Source organism: Zonotrichia albicollis, chromosome 6 (assembly GCF_047830755.1).
Source record: "Zonotrichia albicollis isolate bZonAlb1 chromosome 6, bZonAlb1.hap1, whole genome shotgun sequence".
In the NCBI taxonomy this organism is placed as follows: domain Eukaryota; kingdom Metazoa; phylum Chordata; class Aves; order Passeriformes; family Passerellidae; genus Zonotrichia; species Zonotrichia albicollis.
This window is the reverse complement of record NC_133824.1, coordinates 16425888-16446394: the sequence shown is the minus strand read 5'-3', so window position 1 is coordinate 16446394 and position 20507 is coordinate 16425888. Positions and strand designations below refer to the sequence as shown.

The 20507-nt window shown below is 46.0% G+C and overlaps 1 protein-coding gene across 1 annotated transcript; it reads right to left on the bottom strand.

Annotated features, from left to right (window-relative positions):
* Nucleotides 1-1624: 1624 nt before the first annotated feature.
* Nucleotides 1625-17390, bottom strand: TMED10 (transmembrane p24 trafficking protein 10). Its single transcript, XM_074542611.1, has 5 exons — nt 17094-17390; nt 13004-13124; nt 8587-8660; nt 4308-4434; nt 1625-3863 (listed from the first exon to the last, which is right to left on the bottom strand). Exons 1-5 carry the CDS (start codon nt 17319-17321, stop codon nt 3742-3744), a joined length of 672 nt encoding a protein of 223 aa, XP_074398712.1. The 5' UTR covers nt 17322-17390; the 3' UTR covers nt 1625-3741.
* Between the last annotated feature and the right edge of the window lie 3117 nt (nt 17391-20507).

Here is a 20507-nt window from a genome sequence, read left to right as displayed (position 1 = left end):
ACCATCACATGCAGTGATTTGGGGGAAGAAAAAACAAGCACAAGTCTGACAAGTTTTCTAGGTGGATAAGGGGCAGCAGAAAAAACCTGTCAACACTGAACTCCTGTAGTCTTCAACAGACACAACCTTTTTTTTTCTTCTCTGAAAGATTTATCCATTTCAGGTTTGTGGTCTCTCTTTCCCAATAAGGCACCTTCAACTTAAAGAGTTTATTTCCCAGAGACTTTCTTCACTAAAATCATGGCCATCTCAGGCACCTGAAAGACAAGTACAAGACAAGGACACAACTAAAGATGTGGGAGGCAAAAATATACCACATGAATTGACAGAGGTAAAGAGAGGCCAAGCTACTTTCCCAAACCTCTGCCTCAGGACCCGCCAAAATATATGGGCAGGAATCCCCTCATGATCTTGACAACCAGTTGCCAAACCAGTTTGAGTCTAATGTCTCTCATCTGCCAGTCAGAAGATAACACAGATGTTGTACACTTGGGTTACTTCTCACATACCTGAGCAGCTTCTAGAAAATGAGCAAGTGTGTAAAATGCTCATCCCCTCCCACATGTAGGCAAACAGCAGCTGCAGTGGGCACCCTGTACGGGGTGCAGCCCACGCTGGCAGAGCACACAACGATAAACCTTACTTGGGAATGCTCACGTGCTGAGTTAAGTACTGTGATAATTAAATCGTTAGTCACATTGAGAAGTGGGTGGAAGAGGCTGCAAACGTCTGATGCAGTTTGCTACAGGCAATCATGGATTTACCACTGATGCATCTGTCACACACAAAGATGGGCTCAGACCCAAGCATCTGCAGCAGCTCAACTTGAGGCTATTTCCCAGAAGTGGAATGGAACGAAGACACCAGCCCTGCACCCCCAGTGCTGTAAAACCACCAAGACCCATTACCAACCTACCGCATGCAAGCAGCTGTATGATTTCACATACTGAAAATATTCATCCGGGGAAAGAACTTGCAGAGGCTAATCCTTATCGAGGGATCTGGGAATTCCCCTTCCTGAAATCCTCCCTGATAGTACTAACTAGTTATCTAGCATTTTTATGTCCCCAGTCTTGTTATGTGGCATATTTCACTTGGCTACTGCATAGCAAAAGGCTTGCAGGGCCAGCAGAGGAGATCTGAAGCATTTCAGTAAATACCTAACCACCCTCTTCAGTATCTGCCACTCACATAGTACCAACTCATCTCTGCAAGAGTTTTCAATCTCCTCTAAAGTACAAAACTGAAAGTACTTCTGTTTGTCTTAATGAACAAAATTTTACATGAGAGCTGCTGGTGAAAAATTGGATCTTGTACCCCAGAGCACCAGCCCTTGTTTCACTACCAGCCTCAAAATTCCTCCCCACAGAGCAATATAATTAGGAAGGGGGGAGGGAGAAAGGCAAAAAATGGTAACCTGTATTGGGACACCTCACTTGCTGAGCTGGTCCCACGCCACAGAGAAGCCTGTGGACCATTCCCAAGTCTAGAATTAATTGTTACTAGAGAAGCCTAAGGCTTGTGGAGACTCTGTTTACTTGCTACTTCCTGCAACAGGTCAACTTTCAGGGAACAGCAGCCTGTAGGAACACGCACAAAGAGGACAAGACTCGTGGCAACAAGGTGAGGTGGGTTGTTTTTCCCCAAAAATTTTTATTTGAGAAAGCTGACAAAAGTCTCCCAACCAGTCATTACAGGTAAATCCACACCAGTCCCCCACACCTGCTCCCCAGTAACTACTCCAGTACAGTGAAGATCAAAACATTAACACCAGAACAATGAGAGTGTAACAGTCACGTGGGGAACTTAAGGCCTCACCATCATTTTTAAGGTAACTTTGTACTCAGATAAGGATGGGGAGAGGATATCAAAACAGACAAGACCGGAAAAGAGCCTTTTTTGTACTGTCTTTTCAAGTTATATAAAAACAAAAGCAAAACCTTAACAGATCTACAGGCTTCAAACTGTAGGACCTAAAACTACCTTCAAATGACTTCTGTAATTCAGTCCTGTGGCACTGCTGCTGTTCTGCACTGTAACAGTTTTCAAGAACATACAAGGATAAAATGGTTACAAGGGCAAAGGAGTGGACTTAGGATCCTAATATGGCCTTATCAAAAACCAAACAAATTAAAAGCAATCAAAGTACTTGCAGTGGAATTAACAACTCCAGGAACTGGGAAACGGCAAAGAACTAATGTATTTAGACAACAGGAGATCATCTTTACATCCTCTTTTCCACTGCCTCACCCTGGACAACTGTTTCCTTCCTAGCAATAGATCAGACTCAGGTGAGAAATTATAAAACTATGCTTTTTTTGAAACTGCTAGGCTGGGCCCAGGGCCATGACAACCCCATCCCTACCCAGAAGAATCCAGACACAGGACACCAGAATGCCGTGCTGCTGAACCACTTGCTCTGAAGGAATGCAGAGACGATGACAGGATTGTAATCACAGCCTAAAAACTGCACCAAGTACAGGAAGTTAACCTGCCTGCTTTTTCCCAGCCTGGCTTTTTTAACATAGTGCCACATGAACAGCTGAGAAATGGTGAGAAGCTGCTGGCTTTTAATATTTAGTATTGTACAGGAAAATAACAGGTCTGTTGAGGGCACAGTACAGACTGCCCCCTCAGATGTAGAATTAGCCTATTCCCACCCTGTACTGCCTTTTTTCAGCTCATCCACATTCTTCCAACTCCTCTGCTACCCTGCACAGAACTACTGTACCCTCGGACCTCAATGCAGGGTACAGGCCCTCATACCTCAAGTTAGCATCAGCTCACCCTGCTTTGAGGTCTCACGAAATGACATTCAGCCAGCTGCCTGGATAGATGAGAAGTCTCCTGCTCAATGTAAGAGCAAACTTCCTAGCATGACCTGCTCCCATCTGCTCTGTGACTGTCATCTGACCAAGGCCTCCTGCACAAAAGGCTGTTCCTGACCAAGGTTTTCAGGAAAGCTGCTGCACCATTTCAAAACAAGAGAGGCAAATCCAAGACAAACATGTGGGGGAAGGGTGGGACCAAGGCTGGATAGGTTATTTGAGCAAAGCAGGATTCTTTCCAAGCTCAAATACACTTCCAAGCCTGCCTTAGAAGGCTCCCCTTCCTCCAGGCTGAATCACCATATGCTCAAGTGCCCTGACCTGTCAGCACAAAGACACCAGCTCCCACAGGGAGAAACACAGAGGTCCACGACAGGGACCAAACCTTGGATGACCCTCTATTCTCAGGCCCTGCTGGAATGATGAATCCTATTGCTTTGCACTCATCTCCATTTGCTCGAGGCTTAGATCCCAGCTGGTGAGGACAGGGAATTGCCCTGGTCTGCCCCAGAGTGACCTGCATGCCACCTAAAGAGCGCAGCGGGGTCAGGTGGTTCTGAGTAACACTGCAGTCACAGACAGATGGGAGACATCATCAAGCCATGATTATAGAAGGAGAACAGACAGCGCAAAAACTTGCTGCAGCTGTCATGGAAACATCTTTTTTTTATTTAATCGCTGCCCCAGGAATACCCAAACCCAGCATGACCTCCCCCACCCTCAACATCCAACAGGATTTCACAAGTCCCCCATTGCCTCCGATGTTCAGGCTCCCCTCCCCCTTTAAGGTCCAAGTTCCTCCAGAAAAGCTCCAGTCAGTGGGTATCCTCTGTAAGATGGCTCCAGGAGGCCATGGCTAGGTCCCAGCGGTGTCCAGCTGGGTCTGAGAGGAGGGGAAAGAAGATTTGCTCCTTTACTCAATCAGCTTCTTGGCCTTGAAGAAGCGACGGAGGTAGAAAACTTGCCAGGTGGCCAGGCCGATGAGACAGCACATGGAGAAGATGCTGAAGTACAGAACCCGTGTGTTTGTCGACTCTGAAACAGAAAACAAACCATTGCACCTGAGTTTGGCATCACAGGATACACCCAAGTCCTGGGTAAAATTCCCAGGACTTCTTCTCCTCCCCCATGCAAAAGCAAGATAGCATGAAGGCAAGGGCACCTGAGAACCAGCAGCACTTGAGAATAAAAGCAGAGGGAACAACAAGAAGGATAATAAGAGGGAACAAGGTGAAGCTGTGGTTAATGGGCAGCACTGAATGGAACAGAGTAATTCCCATTAGGAATGGAGACAGAAAGAAATGATTTCTAGAGGCAGAACAACAAGACTCAGTGACTGCTCCAGGTTTCCCTTACTAGGAACAGAACAGGCAGAGACCACCATAATTGCCTGATCTCCAAATGCTGCCCTAATAACACATTTAACAGAAATGAGGTTTTTAGAATTCTGTCCCTCTGCAGGGGCACACAGTCTCTCACCATTTGTGTCCCTCATTTCCTCTTCTCGTTTCTTCATATAGGCAAAGTCGTTAACGATGGACTCTGAAAGATCTTCCAAACGTCTCAATTCTACTTCCAGGGGTTTCAACTTCTCCACTTTAGCAATCTAGAAAACAGGAGAGTCAAATCAGTGAACCAAAACCAAAAGCTCCCACATGGGTTTTTACTGCCAGTTTGAAGCACTCCTCCCCACGCGCTACAGATCTGGGGCATCCTTCCCCTCGGGAAATACCTCTACGAGCCAGAAACTACCATTGCATAAAACACTATCACTTCTCCCACCTGTTTTCTGAAACACACTTTCCTACTACTCCTCCTACACAATGGAGGAGCACAGCATGCATGCAAGCACACTTCTTCCTTATTCGGCTTCATGTTAGCTAATTCACAGTCGGCTTCTGAGGAGTGGGTAGAAGCTCTTGCCACATGACAAAACCTCCAGTGAGTGTAAGTCACAGACTGAGATACAGGTGACTAACTCACATATGTATTCGATACAGTTCTGTAGGCACTCAGCCCATTAGCACCGAGACTCCCTTCGCTAGTGCCCCAGAGAGCCCAGGCAGCCCGGTCCCAGCAGCAGCGGCTTCATTATCCCACAAGAGCTGGGGTTTTATCCCTCAGACAGAGCCTCCGGGCTCCTGGCAGGGACGCCGAGCCGCCGGGTGGCGCTGCGGGGCCGCTGCGGGGCCCGGCTCCCGTCGGGAACAACGCGCTTGCCCCGGAGCGCCGGGCCAGGCGGGACAGCGCTGCTGCGCACAGCGCCCGGCCCGCGCCTCACACGCTTGGCATCCAAAACGAAAACTCTGCCGCAAATTCAATTAGAAAGCACGGCACACAACAGGAACTGTTCAAGTGGAATGTGTAGACATGTGTCTCTGTCCGAGCTGTGGCTACAACCTGATACACGTGTTACATAAAACCTGCGACACAAGGACGCTCAAAGGAAGCTAAATGCAATTCCTGACACTTCTCCAGGGTTTGGGTAACTGCGGTTCTTGAATAGAATTTGTCACGATTACCAAGAAGTGACAGGCCCCTGCCATGAAGGCCGGATGCTGTGCCCTCAAGTAATGCAGCAGAGGAAAAATGAGTTAGAGAAAACACTCAAAGCACCTGCAGTTCAGCACCAGTCTCAGCCTCACAGGATTATTCAGATACAAGCTGCATGATGGCCATCTCTCAGTGATCCATGCTGACAGGCAGGCAAGAGGGCACCCAGCACGAAGGTATCCCCAAACTGCCACTTCAGATGCAGCTGCCTGGGGATCAGAGCCAGAGCTGAAGAGATGCTCATGACCAAGCCAGTGCTAGCTAATCAGCCCTTCCACTGAAGGGTCTCCACATGACACATATCCTGGCAAGCAGCAAGCCATCAAACAATCATCTGAGGGTTTTATGCTGAGGCAAGCTGTATATTATAGCTCTGCCAGCACAGCAGTGTCAGTTTGGAGTGTTTGAGAGGAGGGGTAGGAAGGAGAAGTTAACCCCCTCCTGCTTTCTAGCCAGTAGATTGAAATGACAAAACCCTGCAGCCTGGCCATGTATCTGCCAGCAGAGACCTTTGCTGAAAAACTAGCACCAGAGTTTGCATGCCTACAGCCCAGACTCTGCTGACACTGCTAGAGCAGCAGGTCTGTAACACACACAAGGTCCTGGGCAGCTGTACTGACAAGCTTGCCTTGCACTGACCAGCTCCCTTATCTTCCTTGAGGCCTCATTTCCTCATTCACATAAGGCTACAAGGGTTCCACTGGGAAAAAACAAGGTTTATCTGCTCCATCTGCACCCCTTCAGCTGCTCTTAATAGGTGTAGCTACAATTTAATAGCTACTTTTAGCCCTGCATTATTCTAAGATGTGTATCCTGCATCATGGAATCAATTAGAGTGGAAAAGACATGTTAGATCAAGTCCAACCTAAGACCTAACACCACCATGACAACTAGGCCATGGCACTAAGTACCATGTCCAGTCCTTCCTTAAGCACAACCTTCCCAGGCAGTCCTGGAACCTAATCTGTAATAGTGGAACATCATCATCCTAGAGAGAACATCTGGAGTACCAGCACCAGGATAACAACCCCAATGGGCTTCCCAGTGGTCACTAAAAGACTTGTCAAAACCTAACTCTCTTCTAGAATAGAAAGAGATACACTATAGCCAAGAATTGATAAGAAGTAGTCAATGTGGAAAAAAACCTAGATCATCAAGCCTGCTTAGTGCCACCAGAAGTATTTTCACTTTTATAAATCTTCATTTCTACTTATTGAATGGATAAAGTTATTCCTCCCAAACCCAGATAATTAAGATATGACATTGCAGTTAGATTCTCTAATCTGGCTCACTATTCCAGCTGCTTTGCTCCAACAATGCCTGGATCTATGAAAGTTTATGAAGCCAGACTTGGACAGTATCAGTGACTCTCATTAAACTGCCTGAATCAAGTCTCCTTGCAGCAATTCAACAAGAAGGACTAGGGCTGTACAACAGGTCACTGTTACCCAACAACACATGAACATCACAAGCAAAAGGCTCAAAAAGGCTGCAATTCCACAAGAGAAACCCAAGCAACATTCCTGCCCTCTAAGACCCTACAGCAACCTGTCAAGTCAAAACTCCCAACTACTACAGCAAACTGAGAAGAGAGATGGTGAAAAAAAAAAACCACATTGCAAAGCAGTGTGGTTAAACATCTATAGCAGTTGTACAAATAATAAGTCAGTTTGAGTCCTTTGTAGGCATCTGTTCAACAAGGCTCAATACAGTCTACAACTTTGAGAGGTCCTCACAAGTCAAGGATGATTGCCAGGGCTGCCAAGATCTGCATTTGGTATCAAGTGGGACTGCAAGTCTGAATTCTTCTTTTCTTGTATTTGTCCATGGACCTTTTCCCTCAATGAGCATAAGAGATTTATTCCCAGACAGTTTTATCAGTACAGCCAGTGAGTATGTAGATACACAAGCATAAGAGAACCTTTCTGCACAGCAATGGTGCTTCTGGTAGCACTACAGTAAAGTAACTCCAGAGTATGCTGTGGGGTGGTATTTAAAGGGATTTTGTAAATACAGCAAACATAATCCTCCCAGCTATGCTCTCAGGGATTCACCCCATAAAATTTCAACATCTTGCAATCCCTCAGTAGCAGGTTGACAAACAGCTGGCCCTGTGAGTGCTCCATTCTTCCCTGACCCCCAGCACATTTTTTACTCTCCATGTAGGATGTGCTCCTGACTGACTTAAGCTATGATTGCTTTGCTCTTCCCTGACCCCAAGCACCTCCTTACAGTCCACATAGGAAGTGCTTCCAGCCAACTTAAACCACACAAGACCAGACAGCCCAAAGTTTGAAAGGATATAAAAACAGCAGCATTACCATCTCAGATTTTTGTTAATTTTCTATTTGGAACCATGCACAGCCTCCTCTGCTACTCACTCTCCCCTCTATGGCATCTCCCATGCCCTTATGCAGAGCGGACAAAGCAATCATCTGTGGGACTCTTTCTCCATCAATAATTCTCATTTTCTCAGGCATAGGCTCTGTACTGGGGGGTGACTGATTCCAAATTCTAGTGAGCCAAAAGCATGATAGCTGCCATAAAAATTCAGCATCCAAACCAGTCAGGACTGTCTCAGTCACAAAATAACTGCTACCCTACAGCCAGCTCTTGGGCCTAAGCAAGCCATGTCCTCCTAAGATGGAAATGTTGAGGCTTTCATGCCTATTTCCAATGTCAACCTTCAAACCAAATACCCATTTCACAGCAGCTACTACTCTGCCAAGCACCTTTACACTGATACACTGCCAGTTCTTAGAAACACACAAGAGCCACTTTCAGGCCTGCTGAGCCAGTACATCTTACGGGCAGGAAGGTAAGAATAGTGACATTGAAACTTGATCTTCAAGAGAGGGTCTGATATTAAACTCACACGACCTCTGCTGCAGGGGCTGGGGAAACTTCACCTCTCAGTGTCTTGTTGCCTCTAAATACCTATGCCCAGAAGCTGGCTCATGCTATCCTAGTGAAGAAATTCACACATTAGGCTCCAGTTCCCAGAGTACAGAATCAATTCTAGTTGATGTTTGTCTTTTTTTTCTTTTTCTTCTGTAACAGACAAAGCTTCACTGCAATTGTAGTTTGCAGACAGGCCTTTATCACCACTGGGAAAACAGCTTCCCATCACAAGCCCAGATCTACAAAAGCATCACGTGAGTGCTGGGAAAGGGAAGCCTGCAGTGCAGGCAGCCAGGGGACATACCTCCTCGTAGTTCTTTGCTTCAACGCCATGCTTCATATCCAGAGTCACGAGCTGGTCCGGCATCCTCCCTGTTCCTGGAAGCATAATGAAAGGATTCCTTGTGTGAAACAGTCAGCCTGCCAGGAAATCACCAGCTCTTCCCACCAGTGAGGAAGAACTCAAACCCCTCCCCTCCCTCCATGTCTGCAGCTAACTGCGGAGGCAGCACAGTCCAGCCTAAAAATACAGAGACTTCATAATAAATCCTGGCTGAAGGAGAGCCTCCCAAATATAATGAGAACAAGCTGTAACCAAATGCACTGAGTGCCTACAAGATGCAAATCACTGTAAAAACTGCAGAGGATTAGAACATGAGCACCAGCTGCTATGAGACAGCCTAGTGAAAGACAAGTCACCGGAGGGACAAATATTCAACTGGGAGGCCCACGTTCACAGGAAGTGAACAAGCAACTTGTCAAGGTTACTGGGGCTGTAAATGGCATTCAAAGGAGCAACTGATAAACTGCTCCAACTGAGGAACATGGCCTATGAGGCATTACATACTGGAGTATCTGCAGAAGCCAAGGCAATCCCTTCACCAACCATCTCAGATAACCAAGAACCACACTGCTAATGCAAGCCCTGAGAGAGCAAGAGGCTTCTGAAGCTGTGAAAACACTGCCCAGAGAGCTGCCAGCTGCAGCCACACTAACAGCACATAAGGCTGCAGTCACCAGCAGAGCAGCTATCTTTCAAGGCTGATACCCCCAGGCTAGGGAAACCTGTGGCTTATAGCTTCTTTCAACTGCTACAAACTGTCACATCTGAGAACATGCACAAGAGGGGAAAAAAATTATAAGACAGTCATATCAGATACTCTCAAAAATGCTGCACATCAGCTTATCTGAGTATCATTCTCTACCACCCACCAAGAAAATACGTCTGTATGTTACACATTTCCAAATCCCAGCATGTTGGGACACACAGCTGTCCTCAACTGGCTGCCAGCAAAACACAACGTCTGAATTTACTTAAACTATGAATTTCAGAGTCTCTATCCAGGAGCATGTCCAATACTCACATGTTGTCTCAGAAGGCTGCCAGGTGGGCATTCATCAGTCCACAAACAAATTCAATGTACAGGCTATGCTGGGTCACTCCAGCTAGTTGGAGCTAGCAAGATATTCCAGACCTTTGATACAACATCCCCAATTTTTTTTTCTACCCACTCACTGAACAGTTCTTCAACACCAGAGTAGAATCACCTTCTACTGCTAGCAGGACAATGAATAATCCACTGATAAAATGGATTATCAGCTACCAAACCTCTTCCTAAGTTTCTTTATGGGAATGCACTAATAAGAGCCCAACAGATAAATTATGATTAGGATGGGATTTTGTTGTTTCCTTATAAAAGACTGGTTACTGTAAGAAACCCCTCAAGTCCCAGCACTGTTCTTTAACAGACAGGCTGTATACAACCCCCTGCACTCCTTTCCCCAACCACAAGTTTTGACTGCTTATGCCACACACGTTACTGGCACACATGGAGACAGGCAGGGAGGACAGACAACAGTAGCTGTAGAAAAAAACTCACAGCACACAGTTCAGTGAGAGGTTTTTTTAGTGGTGCTCAAATTATAACAACTTGATTTGAGAGCTGAAGTTTGCAGGAAGAGATGAGAAAGATTAGAAGACCAGTGAACAGAAGAACAGAGCTAGAAGAATTAATTTCTTAGACTAGAAGGGAGAGCTGTCAAGAAGAAGTAAGAAACCAGAAACCTTAAAGCTGCCAGGTGCAAAGGGATGGAGAGCAGACATTTTGCAAGAGGCTGACATTGTCAGGGACTGGCAGGGAAAAACTCAAGCTACTCTCCTGTAAGTTTACTAAGCTCGAGGCAGCTCCCTTCACAGTCATCAAATCCTCAGCAACCCCTTGCTTCTGCGGCAGCCAAGGCTCACCAGAGCAAGCTGCATCAGCAGCAAAGAGGAAAACAGTCAAGATTCAGAGATCATGAACTAAACTGATGCCTGCATTCCTGATACCTACACTCCTCAAGTCTTCAAGACGTCATCTCACATGAGCACTGAACTGTTTCCTGGGAAATTAGGGGAGCTCTTAATTTGCAAAGTCAGTGGAAAAGCAGGATGGTTGAACTGAATATCAAAAAGTTTTCCCACAGGAATTCCAGAAAAAATGAGTCCTAACACTCTTAAAGTTTGGAAAGAGAAGGATTACAGAGGGAGCATACAGCTAAAGATTAGCACACAGAAGAGCCCTAAAGGGAGAATGCAGTGAGGCCAGGCTGTTCACCTGAGATCAGCATGTCATGGGAGAGTAAATGTGCCAGGGAGCAGAGCACTGGTCAGGAAGACAGGACTATACTGCTTGGAAGAGGGTAAAAAGCCCATCATGCAAATACCCACAGCTCCAAGAAGCACCCTAAGAACTCCTCCACTCTGATAAGGTGAACCCTTGAAATAGGATCTCTTTCTCACTTCCTCTTCCTCATTTCTGCGGTTAGGGATTGAGAAATCCCAGTTGCTTGGACCCTTAAGATCCAACTGCTCTAGGTTTCCTCTACCAACAGTTTGTCTCTTTCAATACTTCACAAACATCCTCCTTGGCTGCTGCCCTAAGTCCTGATTACTTACTTGATGAGACTGGGAAAAAGACCCTAATCTTTAAAGAGAAACATGGGAATTAAACAGACTTGCTAAGTGCCCCCACTCCCATGCTGACCTTACAGAGGAAACAAGGTACTTCCTTGTGACGTGGTCACTTCTTTCCAAGTACCTTCACCAAGTCCTGCAGATGATCAAGCCTCACAGTGTCATGTCCTTTACTTTAATACTTCCTTGACTTCCAGCACAGACATGGGAGGTCTGGAGACACTCCAGGTGGAATTTGGGGCACCTGGATCCAAAAAAAAAAGCCTCCAGAAGAGGATCCAGTTGCTCAGTTGAGGAGCTCTATAATGTGGCAGCTCAGTGTCCCACAGGTCATCAAGGCAGAAACTGCATTTAGAAATACTTACTCCTCAACCATACTGAAAGCTTTAAAACAAACTTGCAACAAGGGAGTCAGGGATCAAACATTTGCTACAATCAAAACAGTTGTAAGGGGCTTGGTCTAGGCAAGAAATCTCTACTCAAAAGCACCGAACTAAGAGTCTAGACACAGCTAAAGAAAGAAACCTTTCCCACTTCAGTGTGTGATCACATGGAAGCTATGAAAAGGTCTGCAGGACTGTCTGGAGACTTCTCAAATACCCAGGTGTTGGAAAGTAAATAGCATGAGTGACTCCCAGATGAGTCACTAGTGCCTGCATGTCTCAATGTGTTAGAGAACATTTGGAAGTCCTACCTTTGGAGTAAAATAAAAACAATCCTGAGCATTTTGAATCACTATTTTATCTGTAAAATACCATAGAAGAGGTGTTACAAGCCAGATCCCTCCCAATCCCAGCAAAGAATATAGCCTTCTCTTTCTGTAAAGTTCTCTTCAGCTTGCAAACTACTTACATCTTATATATGGAGCAGAAATAGCAAAACAGCAGCTGCCTTTCTACTGATTTGAGGAATGCTGCTAGTGAAAGCTCTGTGAAACGCTCTGGGATCTTTTAGGATAAGACCTAAGAAAAACCAGGCCCAAGGAGCAGAACTCTGACAGTAACCATGAAAATATGGAGCACCTCCAAACTTGCATGCACTCACAGCACCACTGATGAGACTTTTGCCCACACGTTGGCCACTTTCAGCAGGTTTGCCCTGAAGCTGAGCTCAGGCAATACATGCGTCACACTCACAGGAAACAGGCCTCAGCCCCCGTTAGGCAACCATGCTGGCAGCCAAATGCAAAGCTGACGTCCCTGTTCATTTCCCATTCCCTTTACTGACCACTTAAAGAGCAGTTGTGAGGGCAAATCAAGGACACATTCCCTATACACACAAATCCAACCTCATTAAACAGTTGTCAACCTGGTAGCAGGATAGCTACCAAGAACACATTGTGCATAGATCACATTCTAACAAAAGGGGAAGAAATGGTCTGCTGGGGTGAAAGATAGGTCCTGGAGATGATAGCACCCAGCTCTGCCCTGGCTCAACTGCAAGACAGGCAGAAGCATGAACTGGCAAAAGAAGCGTGTTTTGCTCACTGGTACTGCCACTCACTGCAACTGTGGTGACCTCGGCAGGAGAATTGCCCAATTCCCCTTTCAGAGGAAACCCAAGTGCTCTACACAACAACCACAGGGGATTACTTCAAATGCAACACACAGAGCAATGTTCTGCAGTGAGATTGGCCACAATCTCCTGAAAATCAGCTTTAAAAGTCAAAAAGTGCTTTGTGGACCAGTTTACTCATATTCCTAATCCACACAGCTAGACAAACTTCATCAGAAGCCAGAAACAGCCAGCATTTCGTTTCACTTACCCACAGGAAGCTTGCTCTCAAAGCAGGCCTCAAACATATCATAGTCTTCAGTGGTGAAGGCAAATTTGCCCTTGCTGGCATCCTCCTTGGCATACAGGATGTGCCCAGCTGAGTCAGTTATCTGTAAAAGGGAAAATGCAGGTAAGAAACACAGTACTTTGCTGCTGTGAGCTCATGCTGCCTGTGCAGCAAGAGTAATCCTAGCCTTCCCTTCGGATCTGCTGCTTTCTCCTTTCAACAGTTTCCCTCCTTCTTTGTGACTACATCAATTCCTCCCCTCCTTATCCACACACCAGGAGGTGACAAAGAGTGACTAAGAAGTAATTATTGACTCTTAGATCCAAAAACCACCAATCAACCAAAAAACAACACTTCCCCTCCCAAAAAAAAAAAACCCAACAAAAAACCACCAAAAATCTATTGCCCAAAGAATCAAAAAAATCCCAAACTGAACCCCACTAATTTATCTTCCTCCTATGAATCCCATATACTACATGTAAGAATTGTAGCTGAACCAAACTGTCATTCATTGCCTTTATTTTGCAAGCAAAATTCATGAATTCCCATGGCAACAGAGATAGGGAGAAGACTTATGGGACAAGAGTCACATTCCCCAGAAGGTGAAATGGAGAAGGGTACATCTGTTGCTCTAGAAACGAACCATGAGTGTGGCCCTGAATTACACAAGGTTTGGGTGCCAAGATCCATAAAAGTGGCCACTTCAGAGGACAATTCAGACTACACAGACAGAATAATGACTGCTTTGCACTAAGTCTATAAAACTACTAAGAATAGGCAAAAACTGTGCAAGGTCTACAAAAATGCTTCAACAAAGAGTATAAAAAGAAAGGACACGAATTTCATGACGCAAACTTGAGAATAATTGTGCTCAATTAAAGGCTCCATCCAGCTGAAACACTGACTGGGGAGAGGGGTGAAAAAAACGGAAGGTGTTACAACACTGCATGAAAACGAACAGTGTGCAATCCACAGGAGTGCTTCCCATTTTCCCTCAATGCTAATTTATAACAGGTTTGTCTGAAACAGCATGGACACTAAAGTTACTAGGGGTCTTTGAAACTCTTAAGAGACAAAGAAAGTAAAAAGCTTGGGAATAATTTTAATAATAAGACCAAAGTACATAAAATAATTTGTGGCATGGAAAAGCTAAGTCAGACATTCTCTTTTATTCCAGCCTTTTCCTTATACAAAGGCCATGCAAAAGGGCCATATACCCAGAACTATTCTACAGAAACACTCTTTATTCTTATTAGAGCACTTAATTAACTCTCTGGCACTGGATTTGAAACAAGTGTGGACCTACCCATGGATGAGAGCTCCTGCACTAGGCAGGAAAAACAATCAACTATATAAACTCCCATACTTTATGGTATAAACCACAACAGGCAAGACTTTAGGAACAAGCTTCCTCTATATACAGATTATCCCACAATGGCCTGTTAAGGGATTTGTTGTAGCTGCCCCTGCACCATATGCTGTCAAGTGTCTGAGAACAACGAGGTGCACTGTTCCCCATGCAGTAGCTCAGAGCTGTACCTGTTTTCCAGTGGCAAGCAGATGAAAGCACACCTGCACAGCCAGGTGCAGGCAGCTGTGCTGCCATCCCCTTCCCACAAGCCACCAGCTACCTCCTGTCTAAAAGGCACCAGGCATTGGGAGGCACTGGGAGGCACTGGGCCCAAGTGAGCAGGCCGTTCTGCAGTAAAGGACTGTGTATGTTTCACAACATGGCATGCTGTTTTAGTGCAGGGGTCATAATTAACCAAGATGCCTCATCAGCATGACATCACACATTCTGTACACCAGGTTCTCCATCACAAAAACAAGTTAGAACAACTTAGCTCTCAGATGCCCCTATTATTTTGAGCACTATTTTCGTATGCCTTTGTAGGCACCAGAGCTAATCTTTATGCAGCCTGATCCACTTTTGCCCTTTGCAGCTCGTGAACAGCATTGTGGACAGTAAAGGCTCTGCTATCCGCTTCCATCAAAACTGAATAGCATTACCCAAATCAGCCACACACACTGCCCATTCAGCCGGGGTGCGAGGGCGGGAGAAGCCGCTAATAGCCCGGCCAGAACGCTTGTGGGGGAGTCGACCTGAAAGGAATTTTTCATGCTATTCTAACGTTATTTACGGTAAGGCAATCCCCTACAGACAGGGCATTGTTTGCCCTTGACACACAGCGCGATAGGGTCGGGCTGCACAATGGGGCAGAGGCAGCGGCTGCCAGGCAGCGCCCCACGCCCCCCGCAGCTGGCAGCGCCGCGGGCTCCCCACAACAGAGGGGCACTGTCAGCGCTGGGCCAGCACGCACACACACACAGATCCCCGCTCACCGGCACGAACCCAGCTGAGCCGGGACACCGCTACCGGGCAGCCTCCTCTGCTCGCTGGCCCAATCCAAGGGGCCAGAGCAGACCAGAGAGTACCTGCAGGCATCATGCCCTCAACTGACCCTTCCCGCACAGACCACAGAGAAAGCAGGCACTAGCAGAGAGGTTTCAGCACTCAGAACAAGCCCAGCATACTGGGAAGACACAGCATACCTGAACAATAAAAAGGAAAGCAAGAACTGCATTCATTATTTTTTCTCCTTTGTAGCTTTTCAAACTATTTCACTTTATGGTTTGAACAAAAAAGAACTTCTCTAAGTAGCACCACCCGGATAGTAACTTCATCAGCAAAGCCAACTATCAAACATGGGATACATTGGTTCACCATCACCTTCCTAGATAAGTTCTGTGTCATAAAATTGAGTTTTAGAAGAGACCTTGGGGTCAACTGACCTAAGAGTGGGGAACCTGAGAACAAGGAGGGTTGGTTACCAAGCACTAAGAGACAGGTGAGAACACGGGCTCTCTGTCTCAAATACATGTGCCTTACCAGGCACATCCATATTTTAAACCCTTAATGCTGCTTGGCCCTGCCTATACACAGATGAGCTTCCTCTAACAAATGAGGCAAGAACAGAACAACATGATTTTTTAAAAAGTAAGACTCCAGAAGAAGCCTTCCCTTGCCATAAGCAAGTACAACTGTCAATAATACCAGGGCCTTCAGGCATTGGTAGGGAGATGCTGGAAAGGCAACCTGGTTTCAGGAGCTCTGAAATACTCAAGAACACCAACTTCAGAAACTCCTGAGCAGACCATTCTGTCTCTGTTTCTGTGCTTAGTATTGAAACCTTTGGGAATGCAGACAGAAATAAAAAAGGGGGCAGAAAGCTTGTAATGAACTGACTATGTAGCAACAGACCTTATTCAGCTAGGCTAGAATTTTGAAAAAAGCCTAGGAAAGGCAGACTGTGGGCAGAATTTAAGTGAATTTGTTGAATTAAAGTGAAGCTGTTGAAGTTTTATAGCAGCATGTCACACATGTGTCGTGAATATTCTGCCAATTCTGAATTCATGAAGATCCTTCAGGATCATTTTCTTCCCTGCAGCAAATATCTGCCTACCTAAAATCCTTGCAAGCCACGACACAGCAAGATGAGAATAGCCATTTTGGGTACCAGAATCCGGTACAGCAAAATGTTCCCAGCGCCCACTGCACTGTGCCAGGATCCCGCTGTGCCAGGCCCTCCGCATGGAGGGAACCCTGGGAAAGCCACGTCACCAGAACTCTTTCCTGCTCACACGGTGCCAGCAGCCCGGCTACAGCTTTATCGCAGCGGCCCATCTCGCCAGGCTCTGGATAATCTGCATCTGTGCGGATTAAATGGCAGACTGCGGGACGGGCCGCTGCAGCCCCATCTTTGGGGAGAAAAAGCTCCTGTTTGGCTCAGGCTAAAACGCCGCCCTGGTCCCTCGCTGCCCAGCACCCGGGGCTCCTGGGCAGGCTGGTGGCCCCTCGCACCGGGCGAGTCCCGCGGCGCGGCGCGGTGCAGGCCGGGGCCGGGCGGCTGTCGGCTCACGCGTGGGCCGGTGTCACGCGTGGAACACGTCACCCCTTCCTTCCTTCCTTCCATCCATCCATCCATCCCCGCCCCGCACGGCCGGCGAGGGGAGGCGGGGCCGCGCCGCCCGCCCCGGCCACCCCCGCGCCCCCGGCCGGCCGGGGCCGCACCTTGAGGTTGGCGGAGGGTCCGCTGGAGGAGCCCGGCGGGGCGCTGATCTCGTACTCGCCCGTGACCAGCGTGTCGCGGTGGATCTCCTCCCGCAGGCACTTCCGCGCCTTGCCCGGCAGCTGGAAGGAGATGGGCCGCGCCGGGCCCACCAGCAGGAGCAGCAGGAGCAGCGGCAGGAGCGGGGCCCGCCCGAGGCGGGGGCGGACGGGCAGCGGCGGCAGCGGCATGGCGGCGGCTCCGAGTGCGGCGGGCCGGGCCTGCCTCCGCTGCACGTGACCGCGCCGCCGCCGCCGTGCGTCACCGCGGGGCGGGGCCAGGGCGGGGCCGCCTGACGGGCGCGGGGTGAGGGGTGTGGGCCGTGGTGTGAGCCTTTGAGGGGCTGTTTCGTTATGAAACAAATGAGTAATGAACTTCATCCAGTAATAACGGAGGGGAGCGAGTAATAATGATTTCGCTCGTTAAAGAATTGGAAAATAAGAGCAAAACCGAGCCGTGCTCTGAGGCACAGGAGCGTTCTGGGGACGGAGCAGCGGCCCGCGTCTCTGAGGTCCTTCCCTGGGAGAGACGCTTGATATTTATTGTATGGGGTTTTTTTTCATTTTTTGAAGAGTAACGTCCCTCTTGACTTCTTCACACAAGAAAATGCGGTTTTATGTGATGTCTCTCTTCTTTGCATCAATGCCTTGCAAATACCATTCAGTAGGAGTATCCAAGTGTTTTTAAAAGCAAATGAAATTATGATGATTTTTGAAGACAGAGCATTACTTTTTTCTTTCCTTTTCCAGCATACACTCAGATCTAGTTTTTCCTTTTTTTTCCCCTCTTGATACATTTTACTCTTTAGGAAGGCGGCATTAGGTAGGCACTGACCAGCTTTGGGCCGCTGCTTCCCCTGGCAGCACATCCCCTCCATTCCAGCCTCCTGGCCCGGCAGTGCAGCTGCCAGGAAGAACAGGCACGGCTGGGAGCAGTGACTGCTCTGTGGCATAACCTGCGAACAGCGAGGAGGAAAATTGCACAGGTGTGTGCTTATGATCACCACGGTTGCAGTCAGCTCCTGCGATCAGCTGCAAATATTTGTGTGTGCTAAGATGTAAGGAAAAGCAGGAAGAAATAAATGGATAGTAATATTGCTAGACAGCAAAATATCTTTTTTATTTCTGTTCACTTGAGTAAAAAATATTACACCATTGTTCCACTTTTATTCCTTGAACATCACCAGCTGTGTTCTCTCTCTGGTCAAAATGTCTTTAATGACAAGCAATAACAAGGAGTCGGTACAAACTTTAATCTAAAGAGGCTTTAAGCAGCAAATTTTATGCTTGGATGTTCACCTACAGAGCATTTTAAAGAACAGTTCAGTGCTTTTTGCCTGCTTCTGCTCACACTTACTGAGAAAATATGGTGAAGGTCTCCTGCAGAAACAGGCACTAAGCCCAAATGTACAGTGGTGGAGTGACCTCATTACTTGGAGGGAAATAAAAAAACTTTCACAAAAAAATAATTCACTAAAAAGCCGCCTAAACAACAAAAATCTCCTAGCATTAGACCTTTGCCCTTACTTTAAACTCCAGTTTATTGTTTGAAGTGAGATTTTCAGTCATTTGATGGACATTCCAATACATTTTTAAATCTCTTATCAGTTCACAAACCTTCCCTTACTTGGACAATTAAATTATTTTGAAATGTAACCATAATAAAATAAATATTTGGCTCTTTCTGCAATATGTCAAAGTATATTTGCAAATGAAAACATTCTTTCCATTGCAGCACTTAAGGCAGAAAGAACTATTTCACAAACTTTAAGAAACACAGATTGCTAGGATATGAAGATATGAAATGTTCTACCATAAAATTCCTCACAAAGCTGGCACAGCATGACAAATTTCTTCATGCAGGACATTCCTTAAACCAGTGATATGTATCCAGCCTTCTAACATGTCTAAAACATTCAATATTGCCTTATTTTCCAGAGGAAGTGGCTCATCCATGTTAAAGTAGCCTCATTTTCTAGAATCAAAGTGTGAACTCAACCATCAAAAAGCAAATATATGACTGACTACAATCCCTTTCTAGTGTGGCCATTTTGTCACAGTACATTTTTAGATGAGTTACATTTATGACCAACAAATTTATCCCCTGCTTTCTGTTGTAGTCTCCTCCTGTGGATGCATTATTCTAGAAACTGCCACACAGGCAAGTTCAGATCTAATTATAAAACCCCCTCAGAGATCCTTTAGTGCTTCAGTGTGTTATGAAATAAAATGGTACAGAGCTGCTGTGAGTATCTTCACAATCCCCAGCTTTTTTAAAAGCACTTAAACATGCAATGGGGCAATTTCCCTTGAGTGTGCAAAGAAACTTAGAGCAGAGGGAAAGCATTTGGAGATCCTTTCAGCTGCAGGTTAGGAAATAACAGTCTTGCAGGGACATGCCTTAATATTTCCACATAGTGGAGGCTAACAAAATTAAATGCTTCCTGTAATTCAAAAACCCTGAATAGAGGTGAAGGAGAGATTGATAACTTGTTACACAACTTTCCAGATGAAGCCATGACCTATTTTAGCTTAATCTGCTGTGTTAAGCACTGTGGGAGCTCGGCAGTCAGCTGGAGGCAGGTATTCCTTCTCTCTACCACCAACCCATCGACAAATGGTGTATCCCCAAAATAAACATTAATGTCAGCTGCCAATCGTGACACACTGACAAAATTCAAACCATTTTATTCATGTGATAAAAGATATATTTTATATTTCCAAATATCCCTAATGCAGTTTTATCACTGTCTTGAAAGTGATGAAAAGAGCAATGAATTATTCAGCTTTCAGATCTGTTTCAGCAAAAGAGCAATGGAAACCTTTGGATTTCTAAATGGTCTGAGACAGCAAAGGCCATTGAAGAAAATATGCCTTTTCTCACCAAATTTCTAATTTTTTCCCAACTGACAAAGTTCACAGAGTGTTAGCAGAAGTCAATTCCTGCCACACCAAAATGTATCTTTTATCTATGGTAAATGGCAGAAAGCAACACTAATTTGCTTTCTCCATGAAACAATGTGTATGAATGTGTATGAATTACGTAATTAGACCTTTTTTTTACTGCTTTTGCGTCAGCTGCTGTGGCGTTTTTGCATTTTCTTCTTTTGGACAATAAAAATTTGAAACAATGTTCCTCTTAAAAACTATTCTAGACTTACTTTTATGTTCTAATCCTTTAGCATTCTGCCTTGCACCTGGCAATCCACTACAAGCTACTGAGAAAATGCTATAAAAATTACAAATGCTTTACGATGCTAATCAGTGTTTTTACTAACCATGCAAAATTATCCATCCACCACTTCTAGAAAGTGCAAGGCCATTCCTTTTAAGGGTCTATATTTGAACTCATTGCTGGGATATAACTCTCACAGTCAT